The 22,149-nt window shown below is 45.1% G+C and overlaps 1 protein-coding gene across 1 annotated transcript in view; it reads right to left on the bottom strand.

The window, feature by feature from the left end:
• The window catches only part of STAB1 (stabilin 1), a 756,575-nt gene that overhangs the window by 271,453 nt on the left and 462,973 nt on the right, over nucleotides 1-22,149 (bottom strand). Inside the window, exons 40-41 of the mRNA XM_086939405.1 lie at nucleotides 5,951-6,046; nucleotides 1,367-1,412 (exon numbers count right to left, since the gene is read on the bottom strand). Of these exons, the coding sequence (XP_086795531.1) occupies nucleotides 1,367-1,412; nucleotides 5,951-6,046 (142 nt within the window). The remainder of the gene's footprint in view (nucleotides 1-1,366; nucleotides 1,413-5,950; nucleotides 6,047-22,149) is intronic.

Genomic DNA, 22,149 nt, shown 5'->3' with positions numbered 1-22,149 from the left:
CTGGCACACTGTATGCGGCAGGACTGAGAGACTGGCACACTGTATGCTGCAGGACTGAGAGACTGGCACACTGTGTGCTGCAGGACTGAGAGACCGGCACACTGTATGCGGCAGGACTGAGAGACTGGCACACTGTATGCTGCAGGACTGAGAGACTGGCACACTGTATGCTGCAGGACTGAGAGACTGGCACACTGTATGCTGCAGGACTGAGAGACTGGCACACTGTGTGCTGCAGGACTGAGAGACTGGCACACTGTATGCTGCAGGACTGAGAGACTGGCACACTGTATGCGGCAGTACTGAGAGACTGGCACACTGTATGCGGCAGGACTGAGAGACTGGCACACTGTATGCGGCAGTACTGAGAGACTGGCACACTGTATGCTGCAGGACTGAGAGACTGGCACACTGTATGCTGCAGGACTGAGTGATTGTTTCACTGAGTGCAGCAGGACTGAGAGACTGACACTGTGTGCTGCAGGACTGAGAGACTGGCACACTGTATGCTGCAGGACTGAGAGACTGGCACACTGTATGCTGCAGGACTGAGAGACTGGCACACTGTATGCTGCAGGACTGAGTGATTGTTTCACTGAGTGCAGCAGGACTGAGAGACTGACACTGTGTGCTGCAGGACTGAGAGACTGGCACACTGTATGCTGCAGGACTGAGAGACTGGCACACTGTATGCTGCAGGACTGAGAGACTGGCACACTGTATGCGGCAGTACTGAGAGACTGGCACACTGTATGCGGCAGGACTGAGAGACTGGCACACTGTATGCGGCAGTACTGAGAGACTGGCACACTGTATGCTGCAGGACTGAGAGACTGGCACACTGTATGCTGCAGGACTGAGAGACTGGCACACTGTATGTGGCAGGACTGAGAGACTGGCACACTGTATGCGGCAGGACTGAGAGACTGGCACACTGTATGCGGCAGGTCTGAGAGACTGGCACACTGCATGCGGCAGGTCTGAGAGACTGGCACACTGCATGCGGCAGGACTGAGAGGCTGGCATACTGTATGCGGCAGGACTGGTGACTGGCACCCAGTCTGCATGTCGGACCTTGTGTGCTCAGACCGTGCTGTGTAAGGAGCCTGGTAATGCTTGTACCCTGCATTAACAGCACACTGCCCCAATACACAGTGTGTGTGCACAGTGCCAAGCTGCCCAAGGGTGAGCAGGGGTTGTAGAGTGTGTGTAATCACCTGTCCTTGACAGGAGAGGTGGGTTCTGCCTGGGACACCCCCTCAGCTAACCAATATCAGCCTTCGTGACGCCTCCCATGTGTGTGGAGAGTGCCCCTGGCCCCATAAAACATGCACTGAGAGCCATGCTCTCTCTTATATTCACTCACTTGGCATAGTGGCTGCAGGTCCCATTGCACAGATCATTCTCTATGTCTGAAAAAGAAAAGAGGACAATTGGTTCTCTTGAATCTGAAGTCAAAAGGATGTTAAACGTAAAATATAGTAGATGGAGCAGCAGGAACAGACAAAGCAGACAGGACAGGAGAAACAGAATGAACAAGAGAAACAGAATGAAAAAGAGAAACAGTAGGAAAGGGAGACACGACACAGCAGGAACAGGAGAAACAGTGGAATCAGCAGGAACAGGTCGAGCAGGAGAAACAACTGGGACAGAAGAAACAGAAGGACCATGAGAAACAGAAGGAACAACAGATGGAAAATGAGAAACAGCAGGAACAGGAGAAACAGAAGGACCATGGGAAACAGTACAGCCAGCAGAAACAAAGGAAAAATCAGGAACAAGAGAACCAACAGGAACAGACAAAGTAGACAGGGACAGATGGAAAATGAGAAACAGCAGGAACAAGATAACAGCAGGAACAGGAGACACAGCAGGAACCGGAGACACAGCAAGAGAAAGAATGAGCAAGAGACACAGCAGGAACAAGAGAGAAAGCAGGAACAAGAGACACAGCACGAACAAGAGAGGCAGCAAGAACAGGAGAAACAGCAGGAACAAGAGACACAGCAGGAACAAGAGAGACAGCAGGAACACGAGAGACAGCAGGAACAAGAGAGACGGCAGGAACAAGAGACACAGCAGGACAAGACAGACAGCAGGAACAAGAGAAACAGCAGGAACAAGAGAGACAGCAGGAACAAGAGAAACAGCAGGAAAAAGAGACACAGCAGGAACAAGAGAGACAGCAGGAACAGGAGACACAGCAGGAACAAGAGAAACAGCAGGAACAAGAGAAACAGCAGGAACAAGAGAAACAGCAGGAACAAGAGAGACAGCAGGAACAAGAGCAACAGCAGGAACAGGAGAGACAGCAGGTACAAGAGAAACAGCAGGGACAAGAGGTACAGCAGGATCAAGAGAAACAGCAGGATCAAGAGAGACCGCAGGAAAAAGAGACACAGCAGGAACACAAGAGACAGCAAGAACAGGAGAAATAGCAGGAACGCAAGAAACAGCAGGAACAGGAGACACAGCAGGAACAAGAGAGACAGAAGGAACAAGAGAAACAGCAGGAACAGAAGACACAGCAGGAACAGGAGACACAGAAGGAACATGGGAAACGGCAGGAACAGAAGAAACAGTACAATCAGCAGAAACAAATTAAAGAGCAGGGAAAGGAGGAACAGCAAGAACAGACAAAGCAAACAGGAGAAACAGCAGGAACATGAGAAACAGAAGGAACTTGTGGAACATGAGAAATAGAAGGCATGAGAAACAGCAGGAACAGGAGAAACAGAAGGACCAAGAGAAACAGTACAACCAGCAGAAACCAATGAAAAAGCAGGAACAAGAGAAACAACATTAACAGACAAAGTAGACAGGAACAGATGGAAAATGAGAAACAGCAGGAACAAGATAACAGCAGGAACAGGAGACACAGCAGGAACCAGAGAGACAGCAGGAACAAGTGACACAGCAAGAGAAAAAAGGAGCAAGAGACACAGCAGGAACAAGAGAGAAAGCAGGAACAAGAGAGACAGCAAGAACAGGAGAAACAGCAGGAACAAGAGAGACAGCAGGAACAAGAGACACAGCAGGAACAAGAGAGACAGCAGGAACAAGAGAAACAGCAGGAACAGGAGAAACAACAGGAACAAGAGAAACAGGAGGAACAGGAGACACAACAGGAACAGGAGACACAGCAGGAACAAGAGAAACAGCAGGAACAAGAGAAACAGCAGGAACAATAGACACAGCAGGAAAAGGAGACACAGAAGGAACATGGGACACGGCAGGAACAGAAGAAACAGTAGGATCATGAGAAACAGATGGAACAAGAGAAACAGTACAATCAGGAGAAACAAATGAAACAGCAGGAAAAAGAGGAACAGCAAGAACAGACAAAGCAAACAGGAGAAACAGCAGGAACATGAGAAACCGAAGGAACTTGTGGAACATGAGAAATAGAAGTAGCATGAGAAATAGCGGGAACAGGTGGAACACGAGAAACAGCAGAAATAGAAGGAACATGGGAAAAAAGCAGGAACAGAAAACAGAAGGAGCATGAGAAACAGTAGAATCAGCGAAACAGCAGGAAACAGAGGAACAGCTGGACCAGACAAAACAAACAGGAGAAACAGCAGGAACATGAGAAACAGAAGGAACAAGAGAAACAGCAGAAACAAGAGAAACAGCAGAAACAAGAGAGATAGCAGGAACAAGAGAAACAGAAGGAACAAGAGAAACAGCAGAAACAAGAGAAACAGAAGAAACAAGAGAGATAACAGGAACAAGAGAAACAGAAGGAACAAGAGATACAGTAGGAGCAAGAGAAAGAGCATTAACAAGAGAATCAGAAGGAACAGGAGACACAGCAGGAAAATGGGAAACAGCAGGAACAGAAGAAAAAGAAGGAGCATGAGAAACAAATGGAACATGAGAAACAACAGGAACAAAAGATGCAGAAGGAACATGAGAAACAGTACAATCAGCAGAAACAAATGAAGCAGCAAGAACAGGAGAAACAGCAGGAATAGACAAAGCAGACAGGGAAAACGGCAGGATCAGATGGAACATTAGAAACAGCAGAAACAAGATAACCGCAGGAACAGGAGGCACAGTAGGAACACGTGACACAGCAAGAGACAGCAGGAACAAAAGAGACAGCAGGAACAGGAGAAACAGCAGAAACAAGAGAAACAGCATGAACGAGGGACAGCAGGAACAAGAGAGGCAGCAGGAACCAGGGAAACAGCAGGAACACGAGAAACAGAAGGAACAAGAGACACAGCAGGAACAAGAGAGACAGCAGGAACAATAGAAACAGCAGGAACAAGAGAAACAGCAGGAGCAAGAGAAACAGCAGGAATAGAAGGAACATGAGAAACAGAAGAAACAGCAGGAACATGAGAAACAGCAGGAAAGAGTGAAACAGTGTGGATAGGAGAAACAGCAGGAGGACCCGGCAGGAAGAAAAGGGAAGAGGTGAAGCAACAGGAAAAGGAAAAACAGATGAAGTAGGAACAGAAGAAGTAGTGAAACAAGAGAAAGAGTGTAAAGAGGCAATACAGGAGGTACAAGAGACAGAGCAGACACAGGAGATGCACAGGAGAAGTTGAAAGAGGAAGCAGTGGACACAGGGGGAGCAACTGGAACTGGAGTAGTTGCAGGAACAGAAGTAGCAGGAACACGACAAGTAACAGGAAGATGCAGTAGAAACAAGAAAAGCAGAAGGAACAGCAGAAGCAGTGGAAACAAAGAAGGAAGACGGTACAGGAGGCACAGTACGAACAGGAGAAGCTTCAGGAAAGAAACAGCGGAAACAGGCGGTAAAGAAAGAACAAGTGGTGAGGTGGAGCCTGCCTGAGAAGAAGGAACATTAATAGGAAGGAGAAAAGAGGCAGGAGTAAGAGACAGACTAGGAAAAGGCGGTGAAGTGGAAACAGTGTCTTCCCAGAGAAGAAGAAACCAGCATCAAACCCAAGAAGGGGAGAACATCATAACCCCATCCCAAACCCTCCCGTTAAATAGAGAAGGCCTTGGGCCTCGCATGTCACTGATTGTGCTCGCCTCCCTTCACACCAACACTCAGGGCACTTACAAAACCATTGTGCCCTAAACCCTGCCCCCTTTGACAGGCCTCCCACACCATTCTGCCCTTAACCCTGCCCCCTTTGACAGGCCTCCCACACCATCGTGCCCTAAACCCTGCCCCCCTTGGACAGGCTTCCCACACCATCCTGCCCTTAACCCTGCCCCCTTTGACAGGCCTCCCAAACCATCCTGCCCTTCACCCTGTCCCCCTTTGACAGGCCTCCCACATCATCCTGCCCTTAACCCTGCCCCCTTTGACAGGTCACCCACACCATCTTGCCCTTATCTCTGACCTCTCGCGTCCCTTTGCTTCAGCTCCTCTCTCTCTCTCTCTTTCCCTCCCTCACCACTTCCAAACGGTCCTGGATTCCCCTAACCCTTCTGTATGCCCTACCAAAGAGAGCTCCCCCACGTGCAGTCTTGGGCCCCCCAACGTCTCGCTCTACACTCCCTTCCTTTACAGTGTCTAATCATTCATGGCTGAATGATTCATCACATCACTGAAAGGCAGCCCGGACGTGACGTCAGCCACAAATGGGAAAGCGAGAACTGACACCCTCTCCCCCTATACTCGGTACAAGCCCCGGGCCTCAGATTCTTAGCTTCTCATATCTGCCCCTCTGAGGGGTGTACCCCTAGTGCTGTGTAATATGACGTGTTATATCACGGTGGTTCAATAGCTCCTCTGGTACGTGTGACCCCTTGCTGTGTGATGGGCCTTCCCTGGCTATGTTCAGAATGAAACACCAAAGTACAAAATATATGTAGGACTCCCCCATATTTAGTTCCCTTCCTCCTTACACAGGTGAGTGATGATGAACCAACCAAACTGGTGGCAGCTGATCCACACCCCCAGAGGAAGGACGGAGCAAACCTGCCTGAGTCCCCCCTTCAGGAGCCCTGAGGGGTCCCTTACCCACGGCACAGGTGAAGCCGCGCCAGCCTTTGTAGCAGTCACAGGATCCGTCTCCGCCTATCCCGTCTCTGCACCGACCGTGGACACAGGTGCACTCTGGGTAATAAAAAGAAATATCACGAGACGGGTCACTCACCGTCCTTCTTGCAATCTACCTTTAATCACTGCCTGGAGCCCATTTTACACACTCAATAAATCCATCAATCCAACCACCCACCCATCCATTCATCCATCCACCCATACATCATACATCCACCCATACATCATCCATCCATCCACTCTATCATTCTGGGTGGATACTTACATTTTCTCCAAGAGCCGCTAATCCACTCATCTTCTAAAGCTCGAAAACAAAATAAGTCACAGATGGCTGTTGCTGTCGCTAATTGTAAAAGGGATTTAGATCTGATAGACCCATGGCGCTCTAGCTTCCCTAGGAAACAAGCTTTCTCATGTTTTTCGGTAACATACAATTGTGCTTCTAGAACCGACTACTTCTATTTCACATGGGCTGAAAATGATTTCTCATGAATATATCCAAAACGCCTCCTCAAACCATGCATTACTCAAAATGGAGGCAGCAGGGGAAGGGTTCGAAAGATTACCGAGAAGATGGTATTTTAATAAAATTAATTTAGGGAGGGAGGAATGGTGCAAAGAGGTAACAGATGAAATGAATAGCCTTTTTTAATAACACAGACTCTGCCCGGGTAACTATTGTGTGGGATGCCTTTAAGGCGATATTACGGGGTTTTATCACATCAAAAGAAATCTAACAGGCGAGAAAGGGAAATAAGATCCGAGCTTGAAACCAGGATTGAGCAAGCTAGTAGAAAGCATGGCAAAACTAGGAATTCAGTTACAAAAGAGGAGCTTGCTCAGGCACAGTTAAATATGCAGGAATATTATTATCTGCAGGGTAATATTGCTCACACCGCCTACCTCCAGGGGGTATACGAGGAGAGCAAATACACAGGGAGATTACTGGCGTGGGACGCAAAGGCTAGACAGTCTCAAAATAGAACACTTTCGCTGATATGCATTCTAACACACAGATAACCAGTTCTTGCGAGAATGGAACGGCCTTTTTAAGCCATTATGGGAAAATCTATCAGATGGATCAACAAATAATGGCAGACCGTATTACAAGGTTTGTAGATAAACTCCCAATCCCATCCCTATCCAGTGAGCAAAGTGAAATGATAACAGCTGAGTTCTCTCTGTAAGAGATAGATACAGCTGTAAGTTCAATGGCCAATAGCAAAACAGCTCGGGAGGATGGACTACCGGCAGAAATATGTAAGAGGCTCGCCCCAATTCTAAATACTCAGGGCCCGATTCACAGAACTAATCTGAGACAAAATCCTAAACTTAAACAGAAGGCATTTAGTAGAAGTAAACTAACTTTACTACTACTAAATGCCTTTTGTGAATACCAAAAGTAGTAAGTGTATTCTGTGAATATCAAAAGTAGTAAGTTTAGGATTTTGTCTCAGATTAGTTCTGTGAATCGGGCCCTCAATTTGAAAAGCTTGCCAACCATATATTGAAAGGAGGAGACCCCCAGCATCCTTCCACACCGCGGTGGTAGTTAGTGTTCTACAAAACGATGAAAACAAGGAAAACATCAATTCCTATAGGGCTATTAGCCTTCTTAATATCGATTATAAAATCTTCACAAAGCTACTTACCAATAGGCTCAATAAGATTGTGGGATCAATCATTCATGGGGATCAATGTGGTTTTGTAGCAGGCAGGCACCTCTCCTCCAATACAAAGTGTTTGATAGAAGCTCTGGGCTATTTCACCCAGAATAAAATAGAGGCACAGGTGTTATTTTTAGATGCTGAGAAAGCTTTTGATTTGATGTCCCGGGAATGCCTTTTTTATTTCTCGCCAGATTTGGGTTCGCGAAAACATTTAGATACATAGTGAAACAGCTATTCGAGGACTCTCCGGCACAAATAATGATTAAATCGAGAAATGTAGGTAGCTGTAGAATAAACAGGGGGACTCGGCAGAGCTGGCCTCTATCCCTAGTTTTGTTTGCCCTATTTATACAACCTCTGTGGCAATAGCCATCATACAAAAAGCGCTACAAACAGCACCATTGCAAGGCATGTCCAATATAAAATGATATGCCGATGATATTGTTTTATTCCTCTGGCCTGGGGAGACCATTTCAAAGGAAATTTTAGCATTTATTTCAGAGTTTCAAGCGCTGGGAGTGTATAAAATAAATAATGCCAGGACGGAATTTTTACTCTGCAACTGTCTAGGCCACACAGTGATACCGGTCCTCCGCCATGACATAATTTGAGGCCTGAGAGATCTTTGGGTCGGAAAACGTGAATGAACTTTATACACTTAACTATGTCCCCCTAGTGCAGAAGTCAAGCGCTTATTTGCAAAATTGAATCAGCTCCCAATCTCCCAGCATTTCTTTTCTGTGTAGAGGAGGCTTCTCCCACTTCAGAGAATGAACGAGAATAACCACTGATTATTGGACTTAGACCTCTAAAAGAGCTCGACAGGCAAATACACCTTTAAGAGTACAAGAAAGGCATCCTTTAGAAACAGAAGCCACCTTAGGAAAAAAAACATAGACGCTACTTTTGGAGATAACAGAAAGACAGAAGCTAACTTCAGACAGCAACAGAATCTACCTTTGGAAAACAGCAGAAGCCACCTCCAAAAAACAACTAACATTAGAACATTAGAATGTTGAGAGCTCCATTGAAGTCATTTGAGTGCTCCGAGTTCTAATGGCTGGCAGAAGCCCGGAGCTCCAACATTCCAATGTTGACCTTCACAGCTGTTGCTGTGAACAACGAACCCTAGGACCCAAGGGATTCCACTGAGCCCGGGGGGGGGGGGAGGGGGGATATCAAGCCCCCTCTGTGTCTGTGAGGTCTTTGTTCTACAAATTAGAACATTCTTCCCCCTAGAGGCGGAATGTTCCAATAGCGTTAGAGCCCTCCGTAGCGTGCTCTACTGGCCATTAACGGCCCGCTTCCTAGTTGCATGTCTTTAATGGCTCGTAGAGCATGCTACGTCAGGGCTCTAAGGCTATATCACAACTAGAAAACAACAGAGCGCATCCTTAAAACTCAATGTAAAGTTGATACAATGCCAATTGTGCAATATGGAACTTGTAATTTAGGGAAATAATGTAATGTTACAACATGTGTGTGAGAGTCTACTCATTCGGTGTGAGAGTCTACTCATTTGATGTGAGAGTTTACTCATTTGATGTGAGAGTCTACTTGTTCGGAGTCAGAGTCTACTCATTTGATGTGATAATTACTCATTCGGTCTGAGAGTCTACTAATTCGATGTGAGAGTCTACTCATTCGGTGTAAGAGTCTACTCATTTGATGTGAGAGTCTACTCATTCGGTGTGAGAGTCTACTCATTTGATGTGAGAGTCTACTTGTTCGGAGTGAGAGTCTACTCATTCGGTGAAAGTGTCTGCTTATTAGGTGTGAGAGTCTACTAATTCGGTGTGAGAGTCTACTGATTCTGTGAAAGAGTCTGTTTATTAGGTGTGAGAGTCTACTTGTTCGGAGTGAGAGTCTACTCATTCGGTGTGAGAATCTCATCATTCGGTGTGAGAGTCTACTAATTCAGTGAAAGAGTCTGCTTATTAGGTGAAAGAGTCTGCTTATTAGGTGTGAGAGTCTACTCAATCGGTGTGAAAGTCTACTCATTCAGCGTGAGAGTCTACTCATTCAGTGTGAGAGTCTACTCATTCGGTGTGGGAGTCTACGAATTTGGTGTGTGAGTCTACTGATTGGGAGTGAGAGTCTACTGATTTGGTGTGAGAGTCTACTTATTCAGTGTGAGAGCCTACTCATTCAATGTGAGAGTCTACTCATTCGATGTGAGAATCTACTTATTCGATGAAAGAGTCTACTCACTCGATGTGAGAGTCTACTCATTTGATGTGAGAGTCTACTCATTGGGTGTGAGAGTCTACTCATTCGATGTGAGAATCTACTAAGTCGATTAAAGAGTCTACTCATTCGATGTGAGAGTCTACTCATTAGGTGTGAGTCTACTCATTGGATAGTCTACTCATTCGATGTGAGAGTCTACTCAGTAGGTGTGAGTCTACTCATTGGATAGTCTACTCATTCGATGTGAGAGTCTACTCATTCGGTGTGAGAGTCTACTCATTTGACTTTTACCGATTTCTTAAAAAGTATAGCTATTCACTTTACCACACACTCCTGATCTGTTCATACATAGCTGTCCACCCAGTGCAGTTTTTTTATGATTCCTTCCCATTCCCTCTTTAATAAGTGAGTTTCTTGTAAAATAATAATCTCACTGTCTGCCACTCTCAGATATTCCAAGATTCTTCGCCTTCTGCTTGGTATTCTAAGCCCATTTACATTCCAAGATAGAATATTTACCTTTTTCCCCATCTACTCCTTTTTCTTTTACCCACCGCCTTCCCGTACTTTTCCATTACTGTATAAAACGAACCCTGATATCTCCTTTTTTCATTTTTGCATTTTGAGGATGTTTTTATTGTATTTTTTTCCCTCATTTGCTCCCCAGCCCTGTGCATTTTTTCTTTTGATTTTCTCTTTATTGTGTTATACCACCACCCTCCCTGGGGAAGCCTCCCTGCTTTCTTTTTGGGCTTCAGTTTTAGCCCTTTTGAGCTCCGTGACTGCCCTCCTTTTATGTACATGCATATTTTTTTGTTATTTATTTATTTATTTATTTATATATTTTTTTGTTCATTACATACCCCTTTTTTGTATCTTTTACCTTTAGGTCTTGCTTCACCCTTAGTTTAAAATCTTAGTGTTTTTATTTTCACTGATTTAAAACTCTTCTCTCCTTCTGAGGTTTAAGACAAAGACATCAGGAGTGTACCCCGGACTCACTTCTCACTTGATCCTTCATCTGTTCCAGGAAATTGGCTACTTCAGCAGGCTCCCGTATGTTATGCATTTTATTCCTCCACATAATTCTGAGGGCAGCGGGGAATTTCATTTGTACTGTGGCCCCTAGACTTTTTTATTTCCTGCATATACTGGCCTAATTGCCATTGTCTGTCCTGGGTGGCTTTGGAGATGTCTGACCGTATCTTAAATGTCCAATCCTCTCTGGTGTGGGGGCCGTTTTTTAGTGCCTAACTCAGGATCCTCTCTTTGATTGTGTACGTTTTAAAGTTTATCAAGATTTTCCTTGAGTTCTTTCTTTCCTTCCTCTTACCAAATGGATATCGATGTACTCTTTGGATGTCGTCATCTAAGCCTTTATCCTTTGTCCACCTAAAGTGTTCCTCAAGAAGTTGTACTACGAATTTTTTGATATCTGTACCTTCTTTCCCTTCAGGGACATTTTGAACTCTCAGGTTGTTTTTTCTAGCCTGATTTTCTTAGGATTCCAACTTCTCATTTGTACTCCTATCGCTCTCTTTAAGCACTCTTATATCTTTTTCATTCTTATCCACCTTTTTGGTGAGCCCCTCAACTACCAATTCTATTTCTGTGACCCGGTCATTGAGAGCAATCATCTTGGTGTCTAGCGCTTCGCAGACCTCACGAATTAAAGAACAGATAGAACTGGATAAAAAAGGCAGATGGGCCATCACCAAGGTAAGGATCCATAATTCCCTATACACCATAGCTGGCTACTACGGGCCTAATTTGGATGACCCTATCCCCCTACAAAACCTGTTTACAGTTGCTGTCATTCGCCTCTCCAGTGATATTAGGGGGGATTTCAATCTAATACCGGACCCAAAGATAGATCGCCGGCCCCCAATGAAACGAGTAAATTTACTTAATATGAGGGAGTGGCTGGGGATATATAAAAGAGATCTGGGCTTGATGGATATCTGGAAGGAGAAAGGGGACAAAAGATACCCATTCACCTTCAAGAATAAAAGACTGGCTATACAATCCAGAATAGACTTCTTTTTGACCGATAAAATACTAATTGATAAGGTACACAAAGTTGAACATCTGCCAGCCCTGTTGTCGGATCACTTCTCCGTCTCACTTATAATTCACCTGGGTGAGGGACAATCCGTAGGGAGATGGACAGTGGATCGAACTATTTTTTACGAATTGTCAATCATGGATCAACTTAAAACAGAGTCAGTAGAGTACTTTCAGAATAATAAAGAGGGAACATCACAGCAAGTCAGATGGGACACGTACAAAGCGGTAATAAGGGGGAAAGTACTCAGTCTAGCAGCACACAAAACAAGAGTAACAAAACAAGAAATAGGAACGTTAGAAACAAATATCAAAAACCTGGAATTCTTAATAGAAGCTGAGTTGGACCCCGAAAAAAAAGGAAGTGGGCAGTAGATAAGGGAATCCAAGAAGAAATGTTAACGGGTGCTTTAGAGATCAAAGTAAGAGAGAGATGGGAAGCAAGCAAACTAGCTAATTATGAGTATGGAGAGGGGTGCAGCAAGCTCTTAGCGTGGAAAACAAAGGCGGACGCTTGCAGAAATAAGATACTTAAAATTCTACCGCAAGGTACTTCAAGCCCAAGCTCAGAAGAACCTGTAATAAAGAAAGAATTTGCTGATTTCTTCTCATCTCTGTACACGGAAGATATATCTCCCTCAAGTGAGGACCTTAATAAGTACTTGGAAAACTTGGAACTCCCGGAAGCAACAAGTCTGGAATAAGACGAGTTGAACGCCCCGATTACTAAAGAGGAGGTAGTAGAAGCTTTGAAAGGTTCCAAGAGAGGGAAAGCAGCGGGGCCCAACGCTCTTCCCAATAAATTATAAATTAAATTAAGTAACGTTCTGGCTATACCACTCACAAACCTGTTAAATGAAATCTATATAGAGAAGGAGAAACTCCCGGACTCATGGAATGAAGCAACGATAAGCATCTTGTTAAAACCCAGCAAGAACCCTGCAAGAACCCTGTAAAATGTGAATCCTACCGCCCCATATGCCTACTTAATTGTGACAACAAGATCTTCACGCAGATTCTAGCAAAAAGGTTAGGGAAAATTGCAGGAAATCTGATAAAAGAAGACCAGAAAGGGTTCATAAAGGGCAGGCATCTGCAAGATCTAACTAAAGAACTTATCAGGTCAATAGACATAGCGACAGCCAAACAAATTCCATCGACCATAATAACTTTAGACGCGGCTAAAGCGTTCGATAGAGTGAACTGGGCATTTTTGAACGCAATATTAAAAAAATATAATCTGGGAGAAAATTTTCAGCGAACAATTAAAGAACTCTATCGTACACCTAGAGCCAAGGTCCTAGTAAACGGGAATTTAACAGAGAATATATCAATACACAGAGGGACCCGTCAGGGATGCCCCTTATTCAACTTATACATTGAACCACTATCAAACAAGCTCAGAGCTCACACTGAAATAAACCCGTTTACTTACCGCAGATGGGAAAAACGAAGACGTAAGTAGAAGGTGGAATTGGTAGCCCAGACCTATTTGAATATTATAGGGCCTTCCAATTTAAACACATGAGAATTCTGCTGGGTAATTATGATCTATATCCGGAACATCTAAAAGCAATGACCAAATCACCAGTTACTTCCTATTCAAATATGTCCACCCTAAGTACTTTAAGAAAGTCAAATTAAAGACATTAAGCTCAGCGGCAAAACTCTGGTATCAGATACGGTGCACTTGGAAAATACCCTATTATAGTGAGTCTGCACCTATATGGGACTCTCCAGGAACCCCAGAGTGCCTTAAGGATAAGCTAGCTACACCTTTGAAAACATCAGGCTTTCAAGTTTGGGGCCAGTTAATGGTAGATAACAACATAATAGATTGGGAAACTCTGTCGGAAAATACAAACGCATCCCTCTCAAAATTCAAATATTACCAGCTCACTGGGTGGACAAAAACAATAAAAGAGAAAAACGCCGGAAACAAGTCCATAGAAATAAACATGACAAAGTGCGCCCCGCTGAAAAAATATATAGCATTATGGTACTGGGCCCTTATAGAAGCCGGGGAAGAAAACTTCTTAATACCAGAAGCAACCTGGGGGAAAAAAACTGCAGTCGCTGGATCTCCAAAACATGTGGCAAGTATCTTTGAGCAAATGTTGGACCATTGCGAAATCTGCTACTCTAAGGAGAAACCACCTCTTCACTATCCACAGAGCCTACTGGACGCCAAAGCGACTATCCATATTCAGTGGACCAAATATGAAAGTGTGTCCCAAATGTGGCATGGCAGGGGCGGATGATGTGCATATGTTCTGGCAGTGCCCCCAGATTGATGGTTTCTGGCGAGAAGTGAGTAAAATTATAGATACAGTACTGAGAAGACCAATAACTGTAAGTATTGTCCTTGTTATCTTCGGGGTTAACAGGCATGAGGGGTTAAATCTCTTAACATCTAAAGAAGAGAATCTTTTATTTATGTTAATGTTACTCGCTCGTAGGGAACTTTGCATCACGTGGATAAAACCGGTTGCCCCTACACATTTGGAATGGGGGGCCTCTATAAACAGAATAAATAAATGGGATAGAAAAGGAAAACCTAGCAGGAAGCTTAACTATTGGGAGATCTGGGAAGAATCGCAGTTTGTAAATTAACGATTACAAACAGCATTGTCACGCTACTGGCCTATATATTCCAATGATTATGCAATGGCAATAAAAACCACAAACAACATGCTTGTGTGAGTGGCCAGGATGGCCAGCTCCCCCAGTTAGAGATTGAAAGTGTTAAGGACATAAGGGGACCTCACTCTGAAAACACGAAAAGTGAACACCCTCGAATCCATGGGCTGTGACGGTACAGAAACCAGAGAAGAGGGTCCCTGATAACTTCAATTACACTCTATTGCAAAACAAGGAATAATAATAATAAAAAAAGAGAATCTACTCATTTTATAGTCAACTCATTAGATGTGAGAGTCTACTCATTTGGTATGGGAGTCTACTCATTCGGTGTGAGAGTCTACTCATTCGGTGTGAGAGTCTACTCATTCAGTGTGAGAGTCTACTCATTCAGTGTGAGAGTCTACTCATTCGGTGTGAGAGTCTACTCATTTGGTATGGGAGTCTACTCATTCGGTGTGAGAGTCTACTCATTCGGTGTGAGAGTCTACTCATTCAGTGTGAGAGTCTACTCATTCAGTGTGAGAGTATACTCATTCGGTGTGTGAGAGTCTACTCATTCGGTGTGAGAGTCTACTCATTCGATGTGAGAATCTACTCATTCGGTGTGAGAGTCTACTCACTCAGTGTGAAAGTCTACTCATTCGGTGTGAGAGTCTACTCATTGGATAGTCAACTCATTAGATGTGAGAATCTACTCATTCGGTGTGAGAGTCTACTCACTCAGTGTGAGAGTCTACTCATTCGGTGTGAGAGTCTACTCATTGGATAGTCAACTCATTAGATGTGAGAGTCTACTCATTTGGTATGAGAGTCTACTCATTCGATGTGAGAATCTACTCATTCGGTGTGAGAGTCTACTCATTCAGTGTGAGAGTCTACTCATTCGGTCTGAGAGTCTACTCATTCAGTGTGAGAGTCTACTCATTCGGTCTGAGAGTCTACTCATTCAGTGTGAGAGTCTACTCATTTGGTGTGAGAGTCTACTCATTTGGTGTGAGAGTCTACTCATTTGATGTGAGAGTCTACTCATTCGGTGCCCTCTGCTAAGATGAGAAAGCAGCCCAAAGGTGTGATACAATATTCCCTTGGAAGGCAGGAGAATGGCGGGGAGAGTGAAATCAGACAGAGATTTATGTCCCATGTGCTGCTTTCCACTGTTATCCACCAGTGGTGTCACCATGCAGTACAGCATGAGCTGCTTAGATACACCCCTAACACAGAGGAGTCATTTTCAAGCTTGTACATTCGCAGGACCATGCTGTTGAGAGAGCGCAAGACCGTGTTAGAAATTGTAGGGATGCATCATATTCACAAGTAAACAGCGCCCGCATATATAGAGGTTTATAATCATGTTTAAAGTGTGATACAAAGCTATGAACTCATGTACCAGAATTTTCCATAGCTGCAACATAACGTGTTTTGTAATACTAATGCCATGTAATCTAGAAATGTATTTGTGAAAGTAATGTTAGTTCAGTTAAAGAGTGTTTTAAAGAAGCATCATGTATTCCAATGCATATTTAGTAATTCATTATTGTGTTCATGTAAACGACATAGAAGTGTTTAGTTGGGAAATGTATTCTTTTCTTTTTGTTATAATGATGTAGGCCTAACGAGTAAATCTGTTTGCCAAAAGTTAGGGGGTGACATCTCGAAACGTGCAGAGACCCAGGTGGGGATAACGGGTTGTGTAGGCCGAGTTAGGAATGTGGCTGCTAGCTTAAATCATGGAACTGCCCCCTTTCCTAGAAGGTTGCCTTAAAGAATTAATTGCAAGTAGCATGTTGTCGCGAACCAATTTATGTGCGTTCCTTTGCAGGTGCAAGGTTAGCCAGAGATAGTAAAGAAGGGCCCATTGTATGTGAAAGTTAGGAAAATAGTTGTAGACCTGGAGGAGTGGATGTGGAATTTTAGGGAAGCAACTTCAAGCGGAGACGACTGTGGGACCCAAGGCCGTTTTTCAACGAACAAGGAGGAAGACATCAAGATGAAGACCCTTTGAAACTTAACTCTCGAAGAGGGGCGTCTCTTGGGGCGTGCCAACCGAATTGTGGGTTTCGTATTAGGGACAGCACCCCGGGAGGAGAGCAGAGTAGAAGCGCACAAGGGCGAAGAAAGATGCTGGGTAGGCAGAGAGCGGCTTGCGAGATGAACTCAAGAGGCTAAGTCCGAATTGAGTGAGTGAACTTCTTTGGAAGTCACCACGGCTGACACCTTTTGTTAGGAGAGAACCTGGTTGTAGGGATGACACTTAGTATAGTGTAGGGGCAGACTTATCCTGATGTATTTCTTCCTTTCTTCCATGTCTACCAAGACCCAGATCATAGCAATCCTTGCAAGCTTAGTGGTCTTGGAAATTATATTAGTGCTGTTTCTCAGTCGTTTGAGACTTTTCCGTAGGATTATGTTTGTATTAGTACCTGTGTATTTGCTGAACGTTTTACTGAGGTGTTTATATACACAATTGCTTTTGGCTTTATAATAAATCTTTAAACTTGACTTTTTGTCAGTGGTTCTTTGGGGAAGGAGATGGAAGTGATCCGAATTGATTTGTTGAAGAAAATTACCTTCTATACTCTATCACAGGTACAAAGGTCTAATCGACCTGTGACGGGATTCTAGAGATCTATTTCAAATTCTAGATTAAGTTTCCCGCCTTTCCAGTTGGTAGCAGAGTAGTATGGTTTATCTTCTGGAGTGAAGGTAATCCATATAGGTTAAGATTTCCCCAAGGCCCATAGAGATCTAAAGATGTGCATCCATAGAGCAGCGGACGGAGAATGGCGATCCACGGAAGATGGCGGAGAGTGACGGTGCGGCAGAAATCAGCAGGTCGTAAGAGTGTGAGTATAAAAAGGGTCATACGTGTTAGATTGCGGTGTGTATTGTGTTGTTGTATTGTATTGTCTAGCGGAGATTGAGTGCCTGTAGTGTGAAAGGAGATCAGGTTGTGAGCGCGCGCAACCGGTGAAAATCTTAAGCTCAAGGAGAGTTTAAGTGGTTCGGGTGTATCGAACCCCCACAGTAATTGTCTACCATTGAAAGGGGATCATGAGGTACCATTGATTGCCCGCAAGACCGAGATAGGGGGAACGAGCGTGTGAGTGCGTGGGCAACGGACGCTGGTCGGAAGTTACCGTGTGTATGAAACCTATCAGAGAGGCGATTGTTTGTTCTTTAATCGGACAGATATTTGCCAGTCGGTGACAATTACAGTTAGACTGTGGACGTACAGTCAGAGAAGTGATTACTTGGTCGGAAGTGATCATTTCAAAGTGTATGATTGGGACGCATGCATGACCAAGAGACGAGCGGAGAAAGGAGGGGAACTGCTGCAAACGGAGGAGAGTGACGTCAGGAAGCGCCGCGCGGGGATAGGACGGTTAGAGTGAAGCCGCGCTGAGATAGGGCGGTTAGCGGGAAGTGAGTGACGTCAGCGAAGAGCCGCGCTAGGATAGGACGCTCAGAGTAAAGCCGCGCTGGGATTGGTGGATTGTCATCGGGAAACGAACTAAAGTAGTAAATAAGAAATTGTTGTGGGTGTCATCATGAAATGTTTAAAAGGATTGAGAAGTTGTTTTTCTGGAGAAAAGAGGCTAGAACCTCGGGGTGGGGAAGAGGCTCCACCCGAGGATACGCCAGCTCATTACATGGCTACGAATGTTTGGTTACATACTATATTGTGGCTTGAGAACTGGTGTAAGATGACAGATGGGAATGAGGAACTGACTTTTCCTAGATACGGGACATTCAGATTAGAGGTGTTGTATCAGCTAAAAGCAATTATGTCTTCCTTGCGACCTTTGCCTAGGCCAACACAGTTCGAAGCATTGAACGCATGGATCAGGGCAGCCCACGAGAAGAATAGGGACAGAAGACAGGAAAGAGTGAACAGATCAGTTAGGGCGGTGCAGGACGCGAGGTGGGATGCTCTAGCTAAGAGATGGAGAGTACAGACCATAGAAGGGGATAGGTTGTACCCACTGTTAGAAACGCAGAAAAAGAATACAGAAGATGATGACAGTGAAACGGAAGATAGTTTAATAGAAAGGCTGTTGTCGGACAGACCACCTCCATATAATCCAGAAATAGAAGGGACCTCACCACCACCGACAGACAGGGGTACATCAGCAGTGGACGGTGGTATTCTAAGAGAGAGTGACTTAGGTCCGGTGGGGAACAGGGCCGTTTCAGTGGAAAGTGAGGTACCGCAATTGGCCCCGGAAGCAAGAGTAGTGGGAAGGTTCACAGTACAGAAGGTGCACTGCGAAGAGGGGGCCACTGCTCAGAGGTTACCAGATGCCCTGACGGTACCTGTTACCATAGGTCCTATAGTGTCAGTATACAACCCAGAGCAGACCCAAAGCGAGAGTCTGCCACAAACGGACAGGGAAAGAAACGCCAGTGAAATTAGGGACAATGTGGTGAATGAGTGGAACCAATGGTCCCGACCTGTAGAGAGGAGCACCCTGTTGGCAGCCTCGGCGGATTCCTCAAGAGAACAGGGAGGCGTAAGAGGACCGATGGATCTAAGAGGACCACGGCCCCGGTCAATCAGAGAACTAAGACCAGATCTGCGATCTTGGGAGACAGTCGTGGATACCCCGAGCGACAGGTCAAGAGAAGAGTGTAGACAGTGGGGTTCGGAGAATAGGGAGGTATCCCATTGCAGGTCCAATGGAAGTAGACAAGAAGGGGACCGTGGGAGTGAGGAAAATAGAGGTACGTTTACCCCTGGAACTGCAGAAAGACGACAAGAGTGGGATTGTGAAAGATGGGAGAGAGGAAGCGTTCCCCATAACACCCCCGAGGAAGATAGAAGGGTGAGTCAGGAATGTAAAGGGAAAGACTCGAGTGAGACCTCTAGTCAAGGCACATTGAGAGCAGTGATAAAGGCAAGGAGAATAGATGTGCTAAGACTTAAGTCAGAGGTGGAAGAGATAATAGAGGGTACAATACCGTTGGAAAGAATAGAACTATACGAACCAGATGAATTGTTGTTCGTAGCGAAGGACGTTACTCGCAGAGCTAGGGCAGCTCACGAGAGACTGACAGAACTAGCGAACAAATATTCAGTGGATCTGACCAGGACAAAGGCGTTTCAAGGTGGCCATAGGTTGCAGTATACAGACCAAGATCTGGATGAGAAGAGAGTATCGGATTAAAAACCCACATCAGAGAACTAGTGGTGGGAATCCGGATATGGGTTCAATTGGAAAAGTGGGAGGAAAAGTGGTCAAAGAAAAAAAGTGTTAGACGAAGCACCATAGAGACGCCTCCAGGGACGGGGCTAATGCATACAGAGGCATACCCCTTGAGAGAAGAGGCCCATGGAGGATATGTACACGTACCCTGGAGCAGGGGAGATTTGGCTGCTTTTACGAACACATTTCCAAAATTGAGAGAAAACCCAGTAGAATGGTACAAGCAGGTAGAGAGGTTTGTCAAAATCTCAAAAGTACTGTGGGTTGATCTGAACACGCTGTTTGACATTGTGGTTCCGGGAGATCTGTGGGTAGCGTGCAAGGTCAGTGTCGAGTGCCCACTGAAGAGCCAGAACGGGATGCACATACGAATGGACCTTCACCAAGAGTGATGGTGAAATATGAGCAAGTGATTACGTGGTTAAAGACCAAGGTGCCAGCGCAAGACATAGATTGGGTGAAAATAGATCGAACTAGACAAGAACCGAAGGAGACAGTTCATGAATATTACGAAAGACTGTTACATATATTTAAACAGTGCAGTGGCCTGGATGTGATGGATCCAAAAGACATGGGACAGTTTGTGTCCAAGTTCGTGTTGGGCTTGAGACCCGAGATCTGTTTAATGATACAGCAACATTTGATCTGTTGGCAGAACAAACCTCTAGACGAGATTTTAAGGTACGCGAGTTATTGCAGTGATGAGATAGATTCCAAGACTAAAAAGCTTAAAGATAAACTGATGCTAGTCCAAATGCAATCGGGAGGACAGGGTCAGTCAGGAAATGGAACCTTGGGGAGAAGATCGAACAGCCAGAAAAGGGACGGTGAGGATGGCCCAAGGCCAAGGGTGGATCTGGCGACTTCGAAAAAGACAACAAGATGCCATCAGTGTCACGAGATCGGGCATTGGAGGCGTGAGTGTCCCCACAACCCAGAGAATCAAGTACAGGAAGAGGAAGAGGAGAGCCAGGCTCCCCAAGCTCCGAGATCGACAGTAGTAAAGCTTAAGGTGACAAAAGGGGGGATTTCCGCTCCTAGAGCTCCTGTTCCCCAGCCACCGAAAATCGGAGCAGGGAACAAGGTATATCATCAGATGCCTCTCCTGATAGACGGAGACGAATACTATGCTTTAAACCCAGTGACAGGAAGGTGTTTGGACGGGGAAGAGGAATGCACCTTAGGAGCAGCATTAGAGATAGATCAGAGAGGACCCTTTGTAGAAGCGGATGTAGCCGGACACCCCACTACCTTTCTGGTGGATACGGGTGCGACTCGTTCTACTGTACGGTCCGCAGTGGTTCCTAACCTGCCTCTGTCAGGACAGACCATTCAAGTTGTGGGTGTAGCAAATAGGAAAATGACGAACCCACTGACCGAACCAGTTCCAGTAAGAATAGGAAACTTCAGGGATAACCATCAATTTGTGGCATGCGATTCTAGTCCTGTGTGTCTGCTGGGAAGGGACCTTTTGTGCAAACTCAATTGCACCATCTACTGTACACCCAAGGGAGTGGAGTTAGAGACGAATGATGATGATGCTGCCTTTAAGGTTGCAAACACCCGTCTGTGCATAGAATTGTATCCTGCACTAACAGTGGAAGAACTCCCCTGGGACTTCAGAGAGACAGTCAGACAGGAGGTTTGGGATTTTACAGGAGAGGAGATTGGATTAATCAAAGGCGTAGAGCCAGTCAGGATAGAAGTAAGACGAGATGCAGAATTTCCAAGAACACCCCAGTACAAGCTGACCCCAGAAACAATTGCGGGAATAAAACCTGTGATTGAGTCCATGATTAGACAGCGAATCCTAAAAGAGATAATGGGCAGTCCGTGTAACTCTCCGATTATGGGCTTGCAGAAGCCTAGCGGGAAGTTCAGGATTGTGCAGGATTTACGAAAGGTAAACGACATTGTTGTTCCATGCTGTCCAGTGGTACCGAATCCATCAGTGATACTGTTTCAGATTCCAGCACAGGCTGAGTGGTTCACCGTGATTGATTTGTGTCAGGCCTTTTTCTCTATACCGTTACATGAGGAGAGCCAATTTCTTTTCGCTTTTAAGCTGGAAAACCGTGTATTAACATGGTGTCGAATCCCACAGGGGTATACGGAAAGCCCATCGATCTTTAATCAGTTATTGAAAAGGAACCTTGAAAGTCTAGTACTGCCCCAGAACTCGGTTTTTGTACAGTACATAGACGACCTCCTTGTTGCGTCAGAGACAGAAGATGCCTGTAGAATAGACACCATCGCGTTGTTGAACCATCTGGCAGAGAATGGTCACAAGGTATCTCCTAGCAAGTTACAGTACTGTCTTCCTGAAGTACAGTATTTGGGACACAGAATAGAGAAGGGAATAAGAAAGGTGCCCCCAGACAGAATAGAG

Source organism: Lissotriton vulgaris, chromosome 9 (genome assembly GCF_964263255.1).
Source record: "Lissotriton vulgaris chromosome 9, aLisVul1.2, whole genome shotgun sequence".
Classification (NCBI taxonomy): Eukaryota; Metazoa; Chordata; class Amphibia; order Caudata; family Salamandridae; genus Lissotriton; species Lissotriton vulgaris.
Note: the sequence above shows the minus strand (reverse complement) of the source record. Positions and strands in the feature narration are given on the sequence as shown.